Source organism: Rutidosis leptorrhynchoides, chromosome 2 (assembly GCF_046630445.1).
Source record: "Rutidosis leptorrhynchoides isolate AG116_Rl617_1_P2 chromosome 2, CSIRO_AGI_Rlap_v1, whole genome shotgun sequence".
NCBI classification, from domain to species: Eukaryota; Viridiplantae; Streptophyta; class Magnoliopsida; order Asterales; family Asteraceae; genus Rutidosis; species Rutidosis leptorrhynchoides.
Genome location: NC_092334.1, coordinates 587,012,250 through 587,037,999, shown reverse-complemented (window position 1 = coordinate 587,037,999; position 25,750 = coordinate 587,012,250). Strand labels below are relative to the sequence as shown.

Genomic DNA, 25,750 nt, shown 5'->3' with positions numbered 1-25,750 from the left:
TTCAGCAGATACTGAATCATCTGGATTCTTTGAATATAGGGTTTGGTCCTTGTATTTGTCCTTGGTCTCCTTCATGGTTAGCTCAATCAGTTTTTCAGTTCCAAATCTGAGCTTTTTCAATACGTCATTCTTTATCATCAAACTTTTGACCATTAAGACCATCTATAGCTTTTGCTGCTTCGTCAGCATTCTCAAGGTTAACGAATCTGAATCATTGATTATCAATCCGAGATGGTTTCAAGAAATTTCGTTTTTAGATGATTAAACGCTGATTATAATTGTCAACGGATCTAATGGTTGACGAATAGCCGTTGTTGATTTCAAAAGTAAGGAATGATAATTTCGATGGTTTGATGTGATAATTTATCATAGAATACGAATGAATATAATACATGAATGTAGTGATCTTTAGGAAGATAACACTTGCTAAAGCTTTAATTGGATTCTGATATGTCAAAATTAGAATATGTAATTGAATTTGTATGAAAATGGTTATTCTTTAGTGAACGGATACAAATATATGTGGATGTAAGTAGTATAGTTATTGATTATTGAATCAGATTTTGAAGAATGTACAATGTAACATATTAATGTGAGATATAAATATTTCTCGGGTTTTACCTACCCGCTAAAATATTTTCACAATTAACAGTTTGTACAAATAAATTTTAATTACAATCTTTATGAAGATATACGTTCATATATGTATTCTTCAGATGTAATATAGATTTAATGAGTTAATATAATATTAAACTCATTTGATTTATGATTGAAACGAGAATAAATAATCTCCAAAACCTTAGAGATTTCATTATTGTTGCGATATATTTCGCTAATGAAGTTATGAATCAATACTTCATCGTTCATTGTTATTGATATACCTCGGTATATGATGTTGGTGTTCGTGGAATCCTTGTGAAATTCACAAGACACGAATAATGTTTTCTAGAAAGTTTCGAGTATGTCGAAAATGAAAGTGTAAAACCAAACATGTAATTGAATAATACACTTCGTTTATTATGAAATGGAGTTTATTGTGTTGAAGCAGTGATTAACGATTGTTAAGTCATTAATAAAGGATGTACATCATAGCATATTAGTGATATGATTTAACCAAGTAGTACATACTAGTTAAGATTCACACGTAATAGCTTAGTACGAAAAGATTTATTATTGTTCCAAACCATATATATATAAAGTATACATATATAATTCTTCAGGAAGAATGAGTTAATACATCTTAACTCATTATTACTAATATTCCTTGGTATATATGGGGCGTATGATGTTGATATCCGAGGCACCGAGTGTGATGTTGAGGCGTGGGATGCGGATGTCGTTGTTGGTACTGGTGCTGTTGGTGGTGATGTTGATGGTGCTTACAGCGCTTGTGGTGTTAGTGATGTTGGTGGTACTGATGGTGGTGTTGGTTATGCTGGTGGTGCTGCTGATGCTCTTAGGTTTTGCACCATATTTTCTAAAGCCACTACTCGAGCGCGAAGCTCATTGACTTCTTCTATTATTCTGGGATGATTGGCGGTTCGGACGAGTGGATAAATAAGATCTGAAATTCTAGATATTATATATTCGTGACGGGATATCCTGGAAATGAGGGTGAAAATGGTGTTCTGAATTGGTTCGCCGGTAAGTGCTTCAGGTTCTTCGTCAATAGGGCAATTTGGTGGGTGAAAAGGATCACCTTCTTCACTTCTCCATTGATTAAGTCGACTACGAACCCATCCCCAATCCATCCAGAAAAGATGATGGCTAATAGGTTCGTTCGTTCCGGTTACGCTGTCCATGGAGCTCGAGGAATCAGATGAGAAATCCATATTATGTGTTTGGAATAGGGTTTGATATGAAATGAGTGTTGGATACTGAATGATATATTCGTCTCCTTAAATATGTATATATATTAAAAGATTTCCGTAATTTACGGAGGAAATTTAGGAAAAGTGTTAGACAAAGTTTATTAAGATAGATATGATAAGATATAATAAGATATGATGTGTCTATAATCCAATAATAGCAGTATGACGTGTCGAGATCATAAAATGATAAGTATGTAATCTGATAATCTTTCGATTAAAGACTTTCAATTCGTAATGGCCTATTCAGGTCTAGGGGCTTGAGCGGAAGCATTATTCAAAGTTTTACATCATAAGAGTACAGTAAATGGAAAATGTCTTAAACAAAATGATAAATATGAATGATGGACTCCATGCAAGCAGCAAAGCATACATCAATCATCTAGTAGCAAGTAGCAGCTAGCTCAATCATCACCTGAGACAAAACACGCTTAAAGTGTCAACCAAAAAGGTTGAGTGAAATTCATAGGTTTATAAATAATATCCAAAGTTTTAGACCACAAGATTTAGTTTAAAGTTGATTGATATAGAAATATCAATCTAAAAGTGTTGCTGCATTTTGTAATATCGCTACTAAATAAGTTTACCCTATGACACCTTGTACTGTCAATGTCGTGGAATCATTATTATGTAACCAAAAACCAACGATCGAATGGTTAGAGACGTTACTCTCAATAGGCCTACTCAAAATAATTAAGTTTGCATTTAAACGTAGCAATTAACGATATTACAGTAGGGATTTAGCATGAATCAAAGCATGACAGCATAGTTAACAATTTAGTACTTGTGTCTAAGCGTAAAACAGTTATAAAGCAAGCATGTGTCTCACTCCAAAAGTTATAAAACAGTTATGAAACAGTAAAAAGTGGGGCTATGAAGTTCACCTTAGTAGCACACGAAAGAATTGAACGGAAGGACGTGACCGAGATCTCAACCTAGAGATAAAACGTATGATCAGACATTGCCTAACAGACAATAGTATATAGTACTATATTGATAGTAATGGTTCACTAAAGAATTTCCATTTTCAGAAGGTTACTATTTATGGAAAGTTTTCACTTATAGTAATTTTCCAATTTTAGAAAGTTCGGGTTAATCTTTAGCAAGACGTTGTATAACTTTACTCAAACTTCGTTGCTATCAAATAAGTCAGGAATGACCAGATGTAACCGGAGGCCCAGGATTCTTGACCAGAATCTAAGTCATGGCATTCGAGATCCACAAGCTTACCCATAAATGGCAACATAGACATCATTCACTTACGACCGTGAGTAGCGATGAAGTTCACATGAATTATACATTATCTTTGATTAACCTTCACTTTAGGTGTATACACACAACGAATTATTAATGTACTTAATAATTATATATGTGATAATATAACCTAAGTTTTATTTAATATTTAGTTATTATACCTTAGTATGTATTATATATATTAAATATAATTACCTTTAAATAAATACCTAAATTACTTCAAAAATAATAGTGTTTTATTAATCGAACATTATTCAAAAATGTCTAAATAATAAATTAAATATCTAAAAATTACATACATAATTTTTATAGTCTTAGTTAATCATATAGATTAGTAGAAAAATTTAAGAAAAAGTTTTTATTATATTTTTGTATTTATTTTTGTTTTTACCCTTAATGTATTCACAAAAAAATTTTAATTCTACATAATTACTAAATAAACCCAAATAATTATTTTTATAATTTTTATAAGTTTCTATCAGTCTAATAACCTGTAGAAAAATATTTAAAAAAATATTTTTTTATTATTTTATATTTATTCTTAATTTACCTTCGAATTACATAATAATAGAGTTTAATTATATAATAAATACCAATTCGACCCAAGTAATTATTTTTATAATTTTTTCAGATCTATATAAGTTTTAAAAACTCAGAAAAAAATTATATATATTTTATTTTTGGCTAAAAGTATTTATTACGAATTTTACATTATTTTTACGTTTAAACACTACATAATTCGTATTTAATTATAAATAATATTCCATAAATTATCAAAATTATTTTTATGCATCATAACACTTATAATACTAATTATAACATATAAACATAATTAATTTCGAATTTTAAAAAGAATATACAATAAATATAAATATAAATGACAATATTGAAAAAAATTAATAAAAATAGAAAGTACCTCAAATTTTCTTCAAGGTTTTGAGAGAATAACTTAAGTTTTTGTGTTTGGCTAGAAAAAATGAATGAGGAGCCATGTATTTATAGGTAAAAAATGGTTGGTGAAAAAAAAAATAATAAAATAAAGGTGCCAATTTTGACAAAATAATAAAAACATGTTAAAAATGTTTTTAATAAGTTTTTGTTTTTGAAAATATTTAGTCAAAATTCATGGGCTCATTATTTAATTTATTAAAAAAAATCGTATTTCTTTTTATTTTTATTTTTTTATAAGCTAAAAATATATATAATGATTAAAATAACTTATCATTTAATTAATAATTATGTTACATATAGTTTTAAATATAATACGCATTAATATTAACTAAAGTTATTTTATATAATTAGTGTAAACTTTAGTTAACAGAACGTGTCAACTAAAAATAAATATTTGATCAACGTCGAATTTAATTATATATTACGTATGGATAACAACCCTATAGTCAAATTAGTCAATTCAGGTATGGAAATATGAGGGTTGTTATAGGTTTGAAACGACCAAATTGCATTTGGTGAAACTCTAAACAAATTTCGCTCGGTTTTTAAATAAAATGTTAAAACATAGTCCTTAACTATGGTAATCTAAATATGAAATATTACATTGGAGGCTGTTGGACACACTTGGCTTACTTATCTTTGGATATCACCTCTATTATGTCCATGTTTATGCAGCTTACTTATTGTTTGTAGTTTAATCAATGATTTATTGAACTCGCATGACTCATTAGGTGGGAACAACAGAACTGTTATGATAGGCAACATCAAAAAACATACCAATTTATAGGCTCACTTGGTGGGAACGACAGAATTGTGGATAGTTAATTGGTATGTAACTGTCATTTACACTTTGCACTACTGCTTACATATGACAACCGTACCAATATTTGTAAACAGGTACCTCACTTCTATGCATTGATTAAACTTCATCATAGGTTATATAAATTTGGATAGTCAGATTATAATTCTTGATAACTGATCAGTGCCCGTTTATGTTGGATTGACACACAAACACTTTGTTATTCATTTTTTAGATTATTTACAAGTGATTTGACTATGGGTGACATAACCTTTTGGACACATTCAATCCATTAAAAATTATGTACTAAACCTATGTCGGATTGCACACTGTTTTCTAAGGTAGCACAAAGCCTATGTAATCAGAGGAGTATCTATAGCAGATAACCCAAATAAGTGGAGACTGTACTCATAACTTTAAGTTGATGCCAAATTATAAATTAACAATTCACTTTAAGTTGATGCTGAATTATAAGTTAACAATTCATAAAGTCCAATCGGATGACTGGAATGAGCCAAATGGGTTTACGTTGGCCACTTAACAATTTTAATTCAGCGTGTTAGCCAAGGGTGTGACCACTGGTAAAAACTCAATAACTCTCATATTAATATAAAAATACTAAACTTAGTTTTCTGGTGTTCTAATGTAACTCCCTTTATCTTTTTAACTACAGATGTTATTGGTCGTGTAAATGGTTTTCGTGAACTTAAGCATTAGGGTACTTTAGCAACGGTGGCGATGAGCATGTTGGTTCTCTATCACATCTGTAACCTCATCAATGGAAGATCTAAACACGTGGTTCGATCAAACAGTCTTGCTGAAACATTTTCTTACTTTTATACTATAATTAATAATTAATATTGTATTATTAGTGTATATTAAACAACCACAAGATAGGGCTTTGAATTCCTTGCAAGAGGTCTCATGTTCGAATCCTGTCTAGAACGAATATTTGTGTTGTGTCTAATCTCTATGTTGTAGTTATGCAACAAAGTTTTTTGTTTAAAAAACATTTGTTGCTTTTAAATAATATCAGGTTTTATTATTTGTGCTATGTTTGTTATGACAAGCTATATTTGTATGTAAATGTTGATGCATGTCAGTTTGGGTTTTACTTCACACAGCACTTTGTAGTAAGATTGTTTAATTATTTTTTACATTTTTGGGTTACGTTTAATTATTATCCTTTTTTTTTTTATTTTCTATGTTCATGTTTTTATGTTTCGTCTTCGTTGTTGTGGTCATTTACTCATTTGTGTGACATATTAGCTGCTGCACTGTTGTAATTAATACAGTGTCTCATGTATATCATCGTTGCCAATTTCAGCTGCTGCTATTTCTGGGTTGGTTGTTGGAGTGACTACTTCCTCAGTTCCCAGCCAATTGCATCAGCATGCACTTTCTCTACCCCGTTAAACTCTTCAGGTTGTTGTTTCCATCACCTTCTAATTTACTGCATTCGTTTATTAGTAAATATAGTTGGGTTTTGATGTTCATAGATCATCTATGTTTTGTCAACAGTATCTCCTATTTTTGTTTCATTATTATTTTATGTTTACTTCATGACTTCTGTTTTATAGACTCCATGCGATATTGTTGTTTCGTGTTTATTGAAGGGTGGGAGATGTTGTGTCGAGAACAAAAGATAGTTTGGGTTGAAACGAGACATGGGTCTAATGGTCAGTATCAAACTTTTTGACTAAATTTAAATAATTTTGTCTTACATGTTGTTTATCTATAATTTTATTTAATTCGGTTATTTTTTAGTTAGAAAGATTACAACTTAAAAACTATAATTTTGAAAGATCACAAATTATCTCTTTATAATGTCAATATGCATGATAATTTGGTCCCTTTTCACGGCTCCCATTGTGGAGATGATATACTATGGTCTAATTATTTAGATCACAACTCATAGATCTGGTGACCCGTTCAAGTTTATTTTTTATTGTCTTACTATGTGAGGAACAAAACTATGTACATCCAGGATAAAACACAACCAAGATTGGCCCATTTATAAGTAAATGAGTCGAAATTGCCACATGTTCACTCTAGCATATGATTCATGTCTTGGAGGTTATGTTGCCTTTGCTTCTCAAGTAATTGATCCCCAAGTGACCTAACCGAGTTTAAGGCAAGGACATGCATTTCTTTTCTTTCTTATTTATTAGACATTCAAAACATTATGCTTTAGAGAACATTTTGTGTAATTAATTTGAGTATGAGTAGAAGTACAAATATGACTTAAAGGATACACTTCTTAAATCTCGTAGGCGTTCTCAAAGGGTTTGAAGTGTGTGTTGCAACTAATGTGCAGCTTTCTATCAGTACTCTATCTACCATTGTGAATTCTGATGGTGAAAATGTAAGTCACCTTCTTTTATTTATTTATTTATTTTTTTTCCCATTCATTGTTTCAACAATTTAATAATGTGAATGTTGGTGTGGTTCATTGTGTTAGCTTTCTTGTCTGTTGCCAATTTTGGTTAGGGAGAAACATGCTATAAGTAATACTGTGTTGGAGTTATGGTTATGAGAAGTAGTCATATTCCATGTTCTTGCTACGTTATAGTACTAAATCTTAGACTAACTGTTACAAGTTTGGTTCAGAAGTTTTAAAGACTGAAGGAAGCGTTGGACAATTTACAAATTTGAATATTTTTTTAATAATATACACATTTCTAACAATATATATTGATTTTTAATTCTTACAGGTAGACCAATTATGTGAAAGGATTTGTCGGAAATCCTTTCACAATTGATGACCACCTTAAAAGATTAATGACATTAACGAATTTGTGGAAAACTACACCGAAGAATTCTAAAAAACCTCAAAAGGTTACATTATCTCTTTATACATTTAAAGAGAGTCTTTAATATTTTAGGGTTAAGGGTTTAGGCTTTGGAGTTTAGGGTTTAGTTTTTAAAATTTATGGTATAGAGTTTAGGGTTTAGGGTTTTATGGTTTATGGTTTATGGTTTAGTGTTTAGGGTTATATGGTTTATGGTTTAGGGTGTAGTGTATAGGGTTTAGGTTTTTGAGTTAGGGTTTAGGGTTTATGGTATAGAGTTTATAGTTAGTGTGTAGGGTTCAGGGTTTAGGGTTGATTTAGGGTTTAGAGTTTAGTGTATAGGGTTTAGGGTGTAGTGATTAGGGTTTATGGTTTAGACTTTAAGGTTTAAGGTTTAAATTTTAGAATAGGGTTTAGGTTTTTGAGTTAGGGTTTAGGGTTTACATTTTAAAATTTATGGTTTAGGATTTATGGTATAGAGTTTAGTGTTTAGTGTGTAGGGTTAAGGGTTGGTGGTTCAGGGTTTAGGGTTGATTTAGGGGTTAGGGTTTAGAGTTTAGTGTATAGGGGTTTAGTGTTTAGGATTTATGGTTTAGACTTTAAGGTTTAAGGTTTAGATTTTTGAATTTATGGTTTAGGGTATAGGGTTTAGTTTTTACAATTATGGTTTAGAGTATAGATATAAGGTTTAGGGTTTAGGGTTTAATGTATAGGATTTAGGGTTTAGGGTTTAAAGTTTAGAGTTTATGGTTTAGTGTATAGGGTTTAGGGTATATGGTTTAGGGTTTATGGTTTAGGGTATAGGGTTTGGGGTTTAGGGTTTAGTGGGTATGGTAAAAGGTCGGTGGTTTGGGGTGAAGGGTTTAGAGTTTAGAGTTTAGTGTATAGGGTTTACGGTTTAGTGTTTATGGTTTACATGTTAAGGTTTAGGGTTTAGCTTTTAGAATTTATGATTTAGGGTTTAGGTTATAGGGTTTAGGTTTTAGGGTTTATGGTTTATTGTTTAGGGTTTAGTATGTTAAATGTTTATATGTAGGATTTAGGTTTAGGGTTTAGTGTTTAGCAAGCGAGATATGTTGATTGAATTACCGGTAGAAAATTAAGATCGGTAGGAGGAGTATTAGTACATATTATGTCGGAGGCCACAAATATATGCACAATATTTACTGTGGTAGAAGTTCTGAAAGGCCAAAAGCATTAATAATATGTTTTATTAACTTATAAAGTATGAGATTACAAAAATTGAATTAATTTATTCTAACTACATTTACATGAGTTGAAAATAAGTAATATGTTATTATTTTTTTAAATTGGCAGAAAGAAAAGAAAAAAGCAAAGAATAGAGAAGCAGTTATGAAACACCGCAAAAAAACATGTTCCAATTGTTAGATCAATAGTATTTGTTAATTTCAAACTGTTATAATTAACGTACAATTATATATATATATATATTTTGTAGACGTACTTCACTAAGATGGAAGAAAACGTTAAGATAAACAATGCGGGGACAAACAAAGGTTTTAGACCATCTTTACAATTCAATGATGAAGGTATATGCATATAGTTATATATTATCTTGTAATTAATATCATTTCTCAAGTCGGAATTTTTTTTTTTCTGTTTTTCATTTATGATTAGATTGTCTCAACAAATTTGGTTGAATCGATATTGTGCACTCGTGAAGAAATACACATCATGGGTAACCAGGTCAGAGGGGAGGTCATATTTTCAAAATGGATGGTGCTGATTCCGGTAGATCAAGCACCCCTTTGACTGCTGTGTAAGCTTTTCTTTACATTACACTCCGTATCTTATTTTGCAAGATTTGGACCGCCGTTTCAAGTTCAGTTTGAAGCTTATTAGTGTTTCTTCTGTTTTAGAATCCGTTGAAGATGGTTGCGTTGTTGGATCTTTATTTGTTTACCATAGGTACCGGGGTCAACAAAATGTGGTCTTAGACAACTTCAGTCTTCGCTATTTAAAGAATGCAATCAATCTAACGTTGAGTTCATACAGCCTCTCCATTCATTTAGAGGAACATCAAGTCATTAAATTTTTATGACTTTGATGCTTATATGCACGTGAAGGCATTTAATACATAATGTCCCATCAGCACATTTGCTTCTTTTTCATAATAACATTTTTTGGACTTTTTGATCAAGTTTTGATATGGTGCAATTGGATGTATTGAACACTAAATTTCAAGCTTACAAATGTAGGTGCATCATAACTGTACACAATTTTTTCTTTTAGTCTCTTTGAGTTAACATATTTTTGTAACTTTAATTTTCAAGAGAGAAAATTAAAATTCATGGTGGAGATTAAGAAAACAGATTGAGAATGGAGAAAGAGAATGCACGTGTTCATGGTTCTACATGTGAGGTACAATTGTTATTTTCTATTGTTCATTTGTAGCAAATTTAAGTTGGTGCTGACATATGAAAGTGACAGATATATCTTGCTTTATAAAGACATGTTATAACACTAATAAATGATAATCACAGATAATTCTGACAAGGATTTCAAGAAAAAAAAGTCAAGTGGGTAATATATTGCGTTAAGATTCTTATTATATGGTCTCAATATGGGTGGTTTTTTATTTATGTTTTTAAACATTTGAAATGTTATATTATTTATTTATGTTATCATTGAAAGTAATTTATTACAATATGTAGGGTTTTCGGTTTAGGGTCCGGGTTTAGGGTCTAGATTCTAGGATTTAGCGTTTATATTTTAGGGCTTAGGGTTTACAGTTTTTAAGGTGTAGGTTAGGGTTCATGTTTAGGGTTTAGATTTGGGTGTATGGTTTAGAGTTTAGGTTTAAGGTTTAGATTTAGTGTTTAGGGTTTAGGTTAGGGTTTATGGTTTAGATTTTAGGGTTTAGAGTTTAGGTTTAGGGTTTTGGGTTTAGATTTAGGGTTTAGGGTTTACATTCTAGGTTGTAGGGTTCTGGATTTAGATTTAGGGTTTAGGATTAAGGTTTAGAGTTTTTAGGAGTTAGGTTGGGGTTTAGGGTTTAGAGTTTAAGTTTAGGGTTTTGGGTTTAGATTTAGGGTTTAGGGTTTAGGGTTCAGGGTTCAGATTTAGGGTTTAGGGTTCAGATTTCAGGGTTTAGAGTTTAGGTTTAGGGATTTGCGTTGATGTATGCTCATCATTGTGTATGTGTATTTGCAAGAACAGGGACATCATCTCAAGAAGCCAGCAAATCTCCATTACATTTTAAGGTGAAAAAGAATCTGAAAATTAAATCAAAGAAAGCATTCAAGCGTATTACCCCTTGAACATGTATATATTCGTATAAGAGAGCGGGAAAACATGTCAACTTATCATAAGTTGCAGAAAGTGTATTTTTTAATGCCTTATCATGAAATTCGTAAATTATCATTGAAATGATAATAAAAAATTATTAGTCTTATTTGACATATGAATTAGTTATAAACATGTTAAAGATAGAATGTTTTAAATCATCCTAATATAACATATTTACTCAACCCACCCATTTTGTCATCTCTGTTAGCATTCTTCTCAGACAACTAATAGATTACAGTTCAAACGTATAACTACTACTTGAATAATAAAATAGAAGTGGAATATAGTACCGAGTAAAAAAATATGTGAGTGAGTGTATGAGTATTTGATCAAAAACTCTCCCCTTCAAACTGATTTGAGAGTCATTATTAATACTGCATCCTCACAATTATTACTCCGTAAATCTTGCCAACATAATCCGCCCATTTTTAAGTGTTTTAAAACATGTTTATATGTTTTAAATCATCCTAATTTTATATGTTTGTACGCTCATTATAGGCTGACGAATTATGACAGAAGACTTTATCAGAGATGCAAAAAGTACTAACAATAAGACAAAGTGTTATGGCATTATTTACAATTCATGATCATCTAACAAGAATAACTACATTGTCGAATATGTGGAAAAATACAACGAAGATCTGAGATAATCATCCACAATTCTTAATTCAATCGCCTAAAACTACATCACGATATCGGAGATGATTTATTTGATTTGAATAAAAAATTTATTTTTTTATTTATTCGTTAGTACATTTTGAAACTTTAAAAATCTGAATTCCCTATAAAACATTTAGTTTAATGTTCATCATAGACTTAATAATAGTTCGTTAGTACATTTTGAAACTTTAAAAATTTCAAGCCCCCCTAAAAAACATTTGGTTTAATGTTTATCTAGACATAATAATAGTTTTTTAATTTATATATTTAATTTTATTGCTTAAATGATTAGACCCTAAATCCTCTACACTAAACCCCAAACCCTATATCTATACTCTAATAATAAATTGTAAAAATTAAACCCTAAGCCCTAAACCCTAAACCCTAAACCCTAAATCTTAAATTCTAAAATCTAAACCTTAAACCTTAAAGTCTAAACCATAAACCATAAACCCTAAACACTAAACCCTAAACCATATATCTAAACCCTAAACCCTAAATCAACCCTAAACCCTAAACCATCAACCTTTAACCCTACACACCAAACCCTAAACCCTAAACCTTAAACCATAAATTCTAAAATCTAAACCCTAAGCCCTAACTCTAAAACCTAAACCCTATACATTAAACCCTAAATCCTGTATCTAAACCCTAAACACTAAACCCTAAACCATAAAACCCTAAACCCTAAATCTTAAACATTATACATAAATACTAAAAACTAAACCCTAAACTCTAAAGCCCAAACTCTAAACCCTAAACCTTTAACCCTAAACCATAAACCATAAACACTAAACCGTAAACCCTATACATTAAACCCTAAACCCTAAACCCTAAAATATAATTTCTAAAATATTAACACTAAACCCTAATAGAAACTATACAAAGATATGTTGTAAACACATTTAAATAATGAAGGTGTAACCAAATAACATACCGTCATAGTGAAAGTTGATCTATTTCTTCCATTCATTTGAGTTGTGAATATACAGAGATTATAAAATCAATAATTGGATTCATCGTTTGAACAACAATAGGATACGCAGATTATTATATTACAAACGTAAATCAAGTAAAGTATTAGCAAGTTGCCGCAAATATCAAATGTGTTTACCGATTAAATCTACAAATCGCTTAAATTAAATGTAAGGGCTAGTACCTGGGGCGCTAGATTTAGGGTTTCAATTGAACGTTTTCTAACCTGGAAGTCAAACTTGTATTCATGATACTACGTGGTTTTACTTTTATACAAGTTTCAAGCACGTTACACTACACTTTTTCCATGGTTCCCAGTTTACATACATCATCACTAATGTTCCTTTCTTCTAACAAAGGTCTACATTTTGATGTTTGATGTCAAACCTAGTGTCTTTAAACACAAAAGTCATATGCTTTGTTAGTAGTGGATGCAGAGCAAATTATTAATTTTTTAAAGTTCAGAACTACGTATCAAAATTTAAAGTCAAGATCAACCGTGTTGACACCTAAAGCCGATTATTAGTATCTTAAAGTAGGGCTATCTAAGAACATATGTTATTACTCTAATTCGAAATAATATAAATGTAAGTGATCTTACAAATTCCAAAGTAATATAACTTCGATATATATATGTGCGCAACTGGACCATGTGGTCAGCTCATTATTCACATGAAATAATGCAATTTCCGAAGTCATTTTTGAACCACCCGACCCACGAATAAGTCATATGTTTCAACCCGTTCTGACTTATTACCCACAAGTCACTTTTCTGCCTCTAATGGTGGTGCAAGTGCATACCCCTAAGCTTGCTAGTAAGAAGAAACTTGAAACCAGCAATGTTTTCGACTGCACGATTATTGAATAAGCCCACAAGCCCTTGAATGGTCAAATCAAAATCAGCATTATCTGTAATATAGAAATTTAAAAGGTTCAGTTTGCTAAAGTAGTAGATGCATCAAGTTATGTTTCGAGACATTGTTTTGTTAACAATGTAGATAGCATATCAAGTGCTCCTGCTAATAGTGTTACTGCCTGCAGTCATATAACATTAAATTAGCCTTGTCATTGCATCATTTTTGAGTATATTTGAGTTCAGGTTCTTAACATTCCCATTTCAGTCACATGTTCAAAGCATCTCCATTTTAGTAGATAATTAATCATAAGGTACAATTTTTATTACAAATAGAACTATTGTCATGTATAAAAAACACAGATTGTACACTTTACGCCACAAATGAACAAAAGAGTAACATAAATAACCTTGTGTAAAGCATTGTCAAAGTTGGTATGATATAGCCACACCCTTGACATATGACTACCTGTAGCCATGGGATTGGCATAGCAACAGCTCAAAGAAAACGCCAACGCTTAGAGCCAAGTTCAAGCCCAGCTCGGCTCAGCTCAACTTGTTCACACCAAAATTAATGCTTTCAAAAAGTATTGGGTTCATAACTAATATTTATTTATTAAGCAAAACAAAAAGTGAAATACTCACATAAGCAACAAGCAGCAATTGACTGAAGCAGACTTGGATCCAGGAAGGAGAAGTAATCAAGGCAAAAAAATAGAAAATTCCTGTATATCTCTTGCAAGGTTCATAAATGGTCTTTAAGAAACATCCCCTGCCAAAAATAAATTAAAAAATAAATATATAAAGATGACAAGCAACTAAAGTAAACATGCCTGAATTATGCTATTCTCATCCCTACTTAACATCATCATTAATAATCTTTAATCTTTGAGTTGTTCATCAGCAGTATTGTAAATAAAAGAAGATAACAATGGGTCTAGCTCTGCATACAAAGAAAAGAGAATAGTATGCATACCAAGGTTGTGCCATGCAACACAAACTTCAAACAAAAATTACAAGGAATACAACAACACTTCACTGAGCAGTACAGTAGTTTTATTGTGCAGCAATCAACAACTCATGGAAGGTTGCTGCAGGTGCTGTTAACCATTTCCAACTCTGTTCGAGGGAGATATAGCAAACGATCTAGGGTTAGTTAGAAACCAATGCCACTCGAGTAAACCTTTTTTTTATCCATTCATGATCCATTCAAACGGGGCAAACAATCTAAAAGTCGCCCAAAGCATATGCAGGTAATTAAATTCATATTAAGGAGCTATATTTCTATAATTCTATAGTAAATTCATCATGATCATGTTTAATACAAAAAATTTTTTATTTAAAAATGCTTAATACGTTGATGGGACAACCTAACCCAACCCAGGTTTTTTATACCCATCCCACAAAAATATACTACTTGTTTTACCCATAACCCAACCTTATGACCCATCCATTTTTCCACATCTACTGTTAGCACGTGTAGCTTACCCATAGCTAGAACAGGTTCTTTTTTCATCTTTAGAGCTTGTTTCCTCAAAGCATCCTTTCTTTATTGTACTATTTTTCCACTAATTCAATGTATTAATAAGCATGACATAACAAAATATTGAACACAATATCATAACATTGTCATCGTAATGTCAATTGTTAACAATTACCATGATGGTCAAGTAATAACATTTTTGTTATATAATACAATAGATAGATGGTATTACTTACAGTTGAATCTCTTTTTAGGTATCTGGCAATTGTTGAGCGTATAAAGAAAGTTTTTTACAGCGTCATCACTGAATCGAGCAGTATACTACAAGAAAACAATTTATTCATATTATAAATGAGAAATGACTGCAGGGTGGTTTGCCTTGTTAATAAAAGATACATCAAAAACTAAAAGATAAACACACCTGAACAACAACAATGTGAGTAGTATTTTGAATTTTGACGGTCATTAGAATCAGTAATATCAGCCGCAGCTTGAGTATTGACCTGAAAAGAGCAACAAGATCTAATAAAAAGCGTAGATAATACATAAGTGCAACTATTTTCTTTAGGTGACATAAGCGTAGATAAATACATAAGTCCATCTCCCAAAAGTGATTTCCTCCAACAACTGATCTTTATGTACACCTTCTATAGTAATCTTGTCGCCTACCATGCCCGATTATGTGTCCAAACTTCATGAATGATCTTCTTTATGTACACCTGTGACGTTATACATAGTGAATGATTGATGATAATAATTGCAGTAAGATAATATATCAGATTCATAGTGCTCAACCTTGTTGAGCAAAGTTCTCTTCTTGCGGTCATAAACAGGCTCTTCATTCTCGTCCAACACATTCAAACAAAAATCAACCCACAAATTCTTTGCTGCTCTTAGATAAATATTAAGGCCATAAACTTGCATGTAATCCAAGAAATGTTTGAAATTGCAAAAAAAAAAAAAAAAAAAAAAAAAAAAAAAAAAAAAAAAAAGGAAAAGTTTGGTTAAAAAATGTTGTATCCTATATATAAGTTAATCAATTTCCACAAACTAAGTTTTGTACCAACATACATGGATGATCATAATCATAACAACAATTAAAGCAATATCATTTTATCAAACCAACTCATGATAAACGGTTAAATTAGAATAACTAAGATTGCCAAATGAACCCATAAAGTCAATTACAAAGTTTTCTAGATTCAGGCACCAACTTTGTCACCATAAAATTCGATCATGCCTGCGACTTCTCATGTCAACACAAAAAAACACACGGACATGGACAACGAAAACGAAAGATAAATGCAAAAGTAAAAGTAATAAATATTGGGAAACAATTGATTAATCTATTAAATGTTATATATGATTATATGATCGACATCAGAGTAATCTTCCAATCATGTTCATCTGAAATAAAAACCCTAATTTTTTATATTCACAACAACAAAAATAGTTCAATTGATCATTAGATTTGACATAACAGACGTTTACTTACATATTTTGATTTATAGAATCAATCGATGAAGTATCGAATTGAATCTGATTATAAAACCTTCTAATCTCGCAAGCTTTGTTGTTTTATCATAATCATCTAACTTAATCTGATTATCAGTTAAGATTTGAGATAATGAAATAGTTTAGATTATCGCGTGTTTTTTTTAATTATTATAAAAGGGTACTTTAGGATGAGTATTTTAATAATTGATTTATTAGCTAATTTTTTTAGTGGATGATTAAGGATTGTCGGATAAGGAGTATTATAATGTAATTTTCTAATCTAATGGTAATTAAGGGGGTTTTGAAAATATTTATTAGCTAATCGAGACTCTCTTTTAATGTATAATAGTGAAGTGATATAGATTGTTTTTGAATTCATCTTATAAATTTATTACATTCTATGTATATGTACTTTTAAATACGGTTTCTTTTATATATGTGAAATTAACATGTTTACAAACGATGAGCTTGTGGTTCTGCACAGCTAATTGGAATGCGTGGGCCAATCGATATTGAAATGTCGGAGAACGGGCTAGAAATTGATTAGTATTTCACAAAAGATTTTGATTTTTATCACGTTAATGAGGTTTGTTTCTTGCATACTCTTTATTAAATTTAAATATTGCTATATAGTAGCATGTTTATTAGGATATTTGTGGTTTGAATTAATGCTTCAGTCTCATTAAAAAAGTTGTATCTTTCAAGTTGTAAAATGACCTGCGTTTAATGTTTTCGGCTTCTTGATGGATGCTGGATTATGTTCAGTTTATGGAGAAGAGAGTTTCGGAACTGTTAAGCTGGTTTGACATAAATCTAAAAGCCCTCTTATCGTCCATTCTCTTAATAATCGTTATGTCAATGAAGTTCAATTTCTTCATTTGACCTATATGGGATGCAACACAACCAGAATCGACGCACTTATGAGTAAATGGGTCTAAATTGCCCATAATACGATATACATATAAGAAGATAATACACATAACTTTTCATGGGTCCAACTATAATGAAACTTAGCTAACTGCATATGCAGATTTTGCTTTGAGGCTGGAGCTACATAATCAAGAGATTAAGAAAGAGTATGCAGATGCAAAATATTTGTGTGACAAGGTACATTTTTTGGGTCATTTGCAATTGTAAATAATGTCCTCGAACTTTTACTTATTTTATTATATGCTTTGTGGGTCCATCTTACCTGTTAATCATAATAAAATGTGTTCAAACTTCAAGGAACTTCTTAAGAAGGCATATGCATCGTTGAAAGGATCAACAAAAGGAGTGCAAAAAGATTTGAAGTTGGATAATGGTCCACGATCTACGCCTAAAATTTCTGAAACGACTAGTCACAAGACCTATAACTGAGATCCCAGAGGTAATGTGATATCAATCTGCCCTTTATGTACTTATAGGTGTGAATACGGGTGCGTTTGGTAACTGGTTGTGAGAAAGAATGGAACAACTCGTTCGTTTAAGAAACATCTATCTCATACTTGTTCTTAATCTCATTCATAAAGGTTGTGAAGAGTTTCATTTAAGGAACACTGTAATTAACAACTATTTACATATAATTTAGATGATTTATGAAACTAGAAGTACCTAATGTAATTACATACTAATAAATAGTTGATATTAATAATTACTATTAATAATAATAAACAAATTGCAATATAAAGAGTGTTTTTTTTTTTTAAATCAAAAAAAAAAAAAAAAAAAAAAAAAATACAATCCAAAAAAGTTACTCCGTAAAATTTACCAGAGATATAGTTTGGTTAGGCTACTGTAGCTAGTCCCACATCGACCAGAAGTTGCTTCGTCTGCAAGTTTATAGTACGCAGGCAAGCCTCAACTATCGTCCCTTCGGGGACATCCGATAAAATTGGAACGATACAGAGAAGATTAGCATGGCCCCTGCGCAAGGATGACACGCATAAATCGAGAAATGGTCCAAATTTTTTTCCGATCAAATTTCTCGATATTTGTTTGTATTTTGGTGATTTTTGCTCAAAATTTTCCATCTTTTTGCTCTGTCTTTCTGTAATTAGGGTTTGTCTTTTTGCCATTGATAGAGTTACTTCTGTATGATTTAGGGTTTTGGTCCAATTTATATGTTTAGATCTTAAGTTTGGGTTCAAAAGTCTAATTAGGGTTCCATTGCCATTGATAGATTTACTTCATTGTCAATTAGGACTTTTGTGCTCGTGATGGCTTAGATTATTAATTTATAAATGCTTCTTTCTGCCGTTGATAAATTTAGGACATAAATTAGGGTTTTGAATTTTACTTATTGACAGATCAGGTCATTTTGGGTTTTGTGTCACTTGTAGAATTTAGTTCATTATCAGTTGAGGCTTTTGTCTTTAAACTTGTAATCCGGTGATGATTAATAACTTGTGGCTTTTTATAAGTTTTATATGAAGTTGTTCTTCATTAGATTTTTAGACTCGAGTGTAAAGATTCACTTCATGGTTTTACAAATCTATATCATAATGTTGAATTTGAAACTGATTCGTTATTTCAATGCTGTAATACAGATTATAGTAGCAGTTCATATTTTGTTTGCATATGTACATATAACTTAGTGAGTTTATAACTATAATCACATTAGTAATCATACAAATTTAACTTTTGAAAATTAGGGAGGTTTAGTATATCTGGTAATACATTCACTTTTATACTCTTTTCTCAACGATTAAAAAAATTGAGATTATGCATAAATTCGTTATCATGTTTGGTTTGAACTTGGCCTTTGAAAGCAACTATTAGGGTAAGCATGTATAAGAAAGTAAGTGTTTCTTAGTGACCACATAAATCGTTAATTCATTAACATGTCTTGTTAAGTTGTATTTTCGCACCCTACTTCCCATCCGAAGAACCTCTTTGTCAAGCCTGAGATGACATAAGTGGTATATGAATTTAGTCATCTGGATATGTTTGTTAATGTAGTGATCTGTTAATGTTACGAAAAGAGGTATTTCGGGTTGGAAATAGGACACCGATGCGAACATAACCCATGTTTTATACGCACCATACAAACTAATGGGTCAAATATTTATATAATTACAACCAAGATGAGCAGATAAGCTATTAGATAGCAATCATAAACACCCCATCTATGTTTGGTTTTAAAGTCAGTTTAATGCTTCAAACCACTTTCAGGTATATACTATATAGCTTGGTTGTGGCCATGGGTCTGTGGAATATTTTCTTGCCTGCAGGTAATGGTTCTTGCTTCTTATATAACCATTTCATTTTTTGAATTCTTTCATAACAATAAGGTTTACATCAGTTCACCAACACCCTAAACTAGAATCTTGGTAATGATACGTTATGAATTCTACATTATACTAATTCCTTTATGTTGTTGAAGTAAATGTAGTTAGCATAAAGTTGAATTAGCCTCGAATGAACACTAACATGTTGACAGTTGGGAATAATCATTTGTACATACCCTCTCTGCTTATGAATCTGTTTCTGTTTTTGGTAGTATCATATTCTTAAACTAGTATTTTTTTTTTTTTTTTTTTTATTCCTATTATTTTTTACTTTTTTTTTTTTAAATTCACAGCAACACTTCCTTACTTTGAGTATGCATCACTGCATTTTGGTATGGTCAAATGTAAGCTTAGAGTTTATGCAATTTCATTTTTTAGCAGACTCACTTACTTTGAGTATGCACCATTGCATGTTTAAGATGTGCATTTTATGCTTATGAGCACAATTATGATGGAAATGATAACAGTACCTCATATCAATCACCATTTGTTAAAAAAAAAAGGTACCTTAATTACCACATTCAGTTAGAATGTGAGAATAAACAGATTTGGATCATGCCGCTACACATAAAGGAAGAAGTGAAGAGGTGGTTCTTGAATAATGAAGGTGATGGTAGTTGTTCGTAGTTCTCGGTTTCAAGGAGAGAAGATGAGAGAGAGAGAGAGAATAAATTGAGGTGGTTCACGGTTGTGGGGGTTTTTATTGGTGGAAGGAGGGTGATTGTAGGTTGAAGATGGTAATGGGTTTAACGTGGTTGTTGACAGTTCTTGACGAAGGTGGAAGTGATTGTAGTCGACAATGTCCATTTGGTTCGGTTTAGGATTTCACAAAACAATACAAGGTAACTGATGATCTAGTTAAATATCAAGGTGGTGATATGGGTAGCGGTTTAGATGGTTGATCGAAATGTTAGTGTAGGTGTGGTTATGGAATGGAGAAGAAAGTGAAGTGTTGGTGGTCTTGTGTGGTAGCAGCAGACACAATCGACTATAATGAAAAATGGTTTTCAGTAGTAAATAGATAGATGAGTTGGTAGGTGGTGAGGTGGTGGTTCTTGTTGTCTTCCTGAGTTGAACCGAATTAGAGACTAAACAGGGAGATAGTCGATTGCAGCCGGTTAAGGTGATAGTGGTTGTAGTTGAGTCACAAGTGGCGAATTGTGTGATCAAAGGTTTGATATGAATGTTAACAAGAATCATGTGCAGCGGTTTGATGATCTTATGGTGTATACATCAGCAACAAGAATTGATAACAGTTGAAATAATTAGCAGATGCAGCAGTAGCAGGATCGCATAAACATTTAAATGATGTTTGGTTCTGTGTAAAACAGAAAACAAACGTAGAAGATTGATGATATTGTTCATGGTGTTAGATTTAGGTGGTGGTGATTATTGTTTGTTCACGAGGAAGGATTTGAGATAAAGAGATTGGTTCAAATTCGAGTTTTTGGCAAAATAAATAGATGTACAGAGGTTTCAAGCTGTATTTTTACATTTTGTTGTTTTTAAACTCTTGAATTGCAGAGGATGGATTATGTATTGTAATTGAGTGATTGGTACTGTAGTATTAATTGATTGAAATTGTAATATTGTGATCCATGATCTCGATTGGTAACAGAAATAGACAAGAAGGAGAGAGTTGTTCAACCAAAAAGAAAAAGAAAGGAAAAATAAACAGATAAAGATCTGTAATCAGATTCGTACATATTTAAAGATCTTGATGTTCATTTACTTTGTTTTCATCTGAATAATAATTTAAGTATGAATATGTTAAAAAGTAAAATACTGATAGTGTCTAAAATAATAATAATAATAATAATAATAATAATAATAATAATAATAATAATAATAATAATAATAATAATAATAATAATAATAATAATAATAATAAAATTAATACTAATAATAATAATGGAATTAATAATGATATTAATATTATTATCAAAATAATACTAATAATAAGAAGTAATAATGATAATAATAATTTCAAATAAAATGATAGTTCTTAGTAATCATGTTAATAATGATAAGAATAATACTAGTAATGGTAAAGATAATAAAAATAATATTTTTTATGAATAATAATGATAATTATAAAGATAATAATCATAATACTAATTCAATTTTACTATTAAATATAATAACAATGTTATTAGTAATGCTAACAATATTATTAATAACCTTCATATCTATATAATATATATTGAAAATAATAATTTAAACAAGTAGTGATATTAAAAATAATAATGGAAGTAATAATAACATTAGTATAACAATTATATTTTAAACTTGTAATTAATTTGATGTAATATTTAATAGGTATGTAATATATTTATTACATAATATCTTTTATCAAATAATGAATATATATATATATATATATATATATATATATATATATATATATATATTCATAGCAACTTAATTATTCTGTTTGCATGTTTAATTTCAATTGATTAAATTGTATTTTATTATTTCCAATTATTATATATACTTTTATTTATATTTATATAAATAGATATATACTTATATATACATATATATATACACACTTATTTATATATATCTATATATATTTATTTGTAACTAATTGTTCGTGAATCGTCGGTAATGGTCGAATGTTAAAATAAATACATGAACAAAGTTCAACATTTTGAGATTCAACTATACAGACTTTGCTTATCGTGTCGAAATCATATAGAGATTAGGTTTAAATTTGGTCAGAAATTTCCGGGTCGTCACACTCTATGTACCATAATATTTGGGTCTTACAGTAGGGTTCAAATTCCATTGAGAGGATTTACCAGGATTCTGTTGTGGTGACAAGGTGCATGTCGTAAGCCACTCGGTTTAATCCAAAGCACACAGGATACGTATTGTGCGATGGTGTGTGAGGAGTTTCTTCAACGTGTGTGTGGGTGGCATATGATTGCGAAGGTGGTTAAATCCTCTCTGGGTGATGTTGATACTGCCGTTCAAAAATAATATATGAGATAACAAATGTCTACGAATATTTTAAAAACTTAAATGAAATTAGAAGCACACCCAATGTAATTAAACGGGCGAAAGAGTCATCGCGTGTTGCTGCGAAAAATCGTTTGCAATAAATTTCTGCATATAGGTTAAACATTTATTTTAATAGTTACAATTAATATATATATATATATATATATATATATATATATATATATATATATATATATATATATATATATATATATATATATATATATATATCAACGATTGTCACAAAGATATATGTTTTCACTTGGACCATTTTACTCATAGTGAACTTAAATTGAAAGCAATCCAAATTAACAGTTACTATATACAAATTGATGTTACACGAAAAATAAAAAAATAAAAAAAAATTAATCGTCATAAATAGTTAACACATAATCTGTAACTAAAAATGGTAGTGAGAAAAAAATATTTGGTAACTAAATGTAAAAAGGAAAAAGGAATAAATAGTAGTTTAATTTAAAAAGGAAAAAAATTTAAAAGGTTAAAGTTGACAAAAAAATTTTAAGATAATAATAAGAAGGTTATTTGGACTAATAAGATCGATTGGATCTTTTCGTCATCGATCGAGATTGGGTTAGTGTTGCTAATGAAAGGTCTGAGGCGTCCCCCTAAGACCGGGATTTCTAAGATGAAAAATGTTATGACTAATTTCTTATGGGATTCCAATGGTGAGACGGTTTTTAGGGGGATCTGGTCGAAAGATCGGCCGGTGCCCACCCGACTAGAGGGCGGCGTTCTTGAATGAAGTCTATCCGAACCAAATTAGCACTTCTCAGATCAGGTGAGGCCTCTCCAGCGGAGCTGGGCGCCGGGGCTGTATAGTATTTAATATTAAGAGTATTAATACTCGGTAAATAATAAATAAATATATAAATAAAACCTAATAAGTTAGATTAAATATTTTAGTTACATACAACATACGTATTATAGAGTATAAAATAAGAATAATTCAAAAAACTAAGATCTACGGTATGTAGTTTGATTAGACTACTGTTGCTGGTCCCACATCTACCAAAAATTGATTCGTCTGTAAGTTATAGAATCCAAGCAAGCCCTAACTATTGTTCTTTCGGGGACATCCGATAAAATTGGAACGATTCAGAATAGATTAACATGTCCCTTGTGCAAGAATGACATGGACAAATCGAGAAATGGTCCAAATTTGTGTGGTCCAGATCTTCAATTTGGGCTCAGAACTATAATTAGGGTTTCGTTGCCATTGATAGATGTACTTTATGAATTAGGCTTTTTATGCTACTAATGATTTTGATTATCAATGAGGTTTTTTTTTTCTTTCAATAAGTGGGATTTTTATTCAAGAGAAAATTTATAAAAATACATTAAATTTTCATCAAATTTCTATTATATATATTCAACTTTCAGATTTTTTAATGTATGCATTCAACTTTTTAAATTATTCTATTATATGTATTTAACCTGTTATAACAGGTAAATTTCAAGTCACCCTCATTTCAAAATTATATTATTGGTCCCTCATGTTTATCACATATTACATCACTTATTTTTTCTACACAAAATTACATTATTAGTCTCTCACATATATCTTTATTTTTGTAACTGATGCACACAATATTTACTCAAATTAACATAACACATTACACTAAATTGAACAAACCTTTCAACCAAATCAGATCAGAATTACTTTCTGATTTTACGAAAGTATTCAACTAGACACATCTTCTTTTACATTCAAATTTCAGCTTTTTTGTTGTGTTAACAACCGTATTATCCAACGCATGGTATACCATCCAACGCATATTACTCATTACATTAAAAAAAAATCTCAATTCACATGAGAGAATTGAAGCGCACAATCACCGTCGTACACCACCACCATCAGAATTGAAGAACGAAAGACACTAAGTCGGAAATGAAGGCATCTGCTCGATTTTGAAAATGGGTCTTGATTATAAAGGTCGAGATCGAAAACCTGCAAATGCTCGATTTTGAAAATGATACAATAGGAATTGGTGAAAGTTCAATGTTTTTTCAAACAAATTTTCTTTTTTTCAATTAGGGTTTAGATTTATAATTTAGTGTCTTTGTGCCGTTGATAGATTTAGAACATAAATAGGTTTTTAAATTTTACTTTTTGATATATCTGATCCTCATTTTGGGTTTTGTGTCACTGGTAAATTTCAGTTCATTATCTATTACGGTTTTTGTCTTAAACTTGTAATCGGGTGATGATCAATTAATAACTTGTGGCTTCTCATAAGTTTTAGATTTTGGAATGATTATGTTCTGTTTATGTTGTAGTTCAAGCTTAAATGGTTGTTGTAAGCTAAAATCATAAAATAAGTTAGTTGCAGTGATGATGCACGATAAATATGTATATGTATTCCTATTATTTAGTAGCTCTATGGTTGAAACTTGAAACTTTGGATGAATGCCTTTGATATTTTTGGTCCATATAATCCGCAAGGATTTTTGTGTTCAATAGGAGCTGGGTGAAAACTGATCAACCTTTAGGTTTTCATTAGAATTTTTATACTTTTGAGTGCCAAAATTTCACGTTACGGTTTTACAAATCTATATCATAAGCCTATAAATATATAAAATTTGAAACTGATTCGTTATTTCGATAATGTAATACAAATTACAGTAGCAGTTCATCTTCTAAAAGCATGCTAAATGTGTTTTTGCATCTGTTCTTTTTGTTATGGCGCGTTGTTTTGGCAGTCCAAGTCAAGTCCAACTAGAAAGAGTAGTTTGGACCATTTAGATATTGCAGCCCAAGTGGGAGTTAAATGAAAAAATAGAGTGTACGTGATTGAAGGATTAAAGAAGTCAAACTCCTTGGTGGCTCCGTCCACAATTTTAGGCAAATGCATGGATTTAAAACGTGTACGTGAGACAGGGTACCGATTCTTTAGTATTGTGAGTAGTTATCCACGTACACATAATATTAGATAGTTAATTAGATAATAGTTAGTGGGTTGTTAAATATTGATTATTGTACGTTTGTATCTTGGCTATTATAAAGTCTTTGTTA

General features: G+C 30.6%; 1 protein-coding gene, 1 long non-coding RNA gene and 2 other non-coding genes across 20 annotated transcripts; 3 read left to right on the top strand and 1 right to left on the bottom strand.

The window, feature by feature from the left end:
- Positions 1-4,794: 4,794 nt before the first annotated feature.
- Positions 4,795-10,189, top strand: LOC139893290 (uncharacterized). Of its 11 annotated transcripts, none has more exons than XM_071876445.1 (10): positions 4,795-4,901; positions 5,214-5,453; positions 5,546-5,670; positions 6,200-6,297; positions 6,453-6,551; positions 7,146-7,237; positions 9,124-9,214; positions 9,303-9,444; positions 9,545-9,879; positions 9,959-10,189. In XM_071876445.1, exons 3-8 carry the CDS (start codon positions 5,651-5,653, stop codon positions 9,323-9,325), a joined length of 423 nt encoding a protein of 140 aa, XP_071732546.1. In that variant the 5' UTR covers positions 4,795-4,901; positions 5,214-5,453; positions 5,546-5,650; the 3' UTR covers positions 9,326-9,444; positions 9,545-9,879; positions 9,959-10,189. The 11 variants fall into 11 exon arrangements, 7 of the variants coding, with proteins under 7 accessions (XP_071732546.1, XP_071732547.1, XP_071732545.1 ...); XR_011774450.1 differs by lacking the exon at positions 5,214-5,453 and adding an exon at positions 6,860-7,006 and having other exon boundaries at positions 4,801-4,970; positions 6,489-6,551; XR_011774451.1 differs by lacking the exon at positions 5,214-5,453 and adding an exon at positions 6,860-7,006 and having other exon boundaries at positions 4,801-4,970.
- Positions 10,190-13,210: 3,021 nt separating this feature from the next.
- Positions 13,211-16,551, bottom strand: LOC139893289 (uncharacterized). Of its 7 annotated transcripts, XR_011774444.1 has the most exons (6): positions 15,740-15,903; positions 15,366-15,663; positions 15,181-15,265; positions 14,950-15,029; positions 14,107-14,580; positions 13,211-13,517 (listed from the first exon to the last, which is right to left on the bottom strand). It is a non-coding gene; the product is annotated as an uncharacterized lncRNA (long non-coding RNA). The 7 variants fall into 7 exon arrangements; XR_011774447.1 differs by adding an exon at positions 16,440-16,551 and having other exon boundaries at positions 14,107-15,265; positions 15,740-15,780; XR_011774443.1 differs by having other exon boundaries at positions 14,950-15,265.
- A 1,738-nt stretch (positions 16,552-18,289) lies between these two features.
- On the top strand, positions 18,290-18,392 carry LOC139895486 (U6 spliceosomal RNA). Its single transcript, XR_011775926.1, has one exon. It is a non-coding gene; the product is annotated as a U6 spliceosomal RNA (small nuclear RNA).
- Positions 18,393-23,797: 5,405 nt separating this feature from the next.
- On the top strand, positions 23,798-23,900 carry LOC139895496 (U6 spliceosomal RNA). The gene has a single exon (XR_011775934.1). It is a non-coding gene; the product is annotated as a U6 spliceosomal RNA (small nuclear RNA).
- Positions 23,901-25,750: the final 1,850 nt, after the last annotated feature.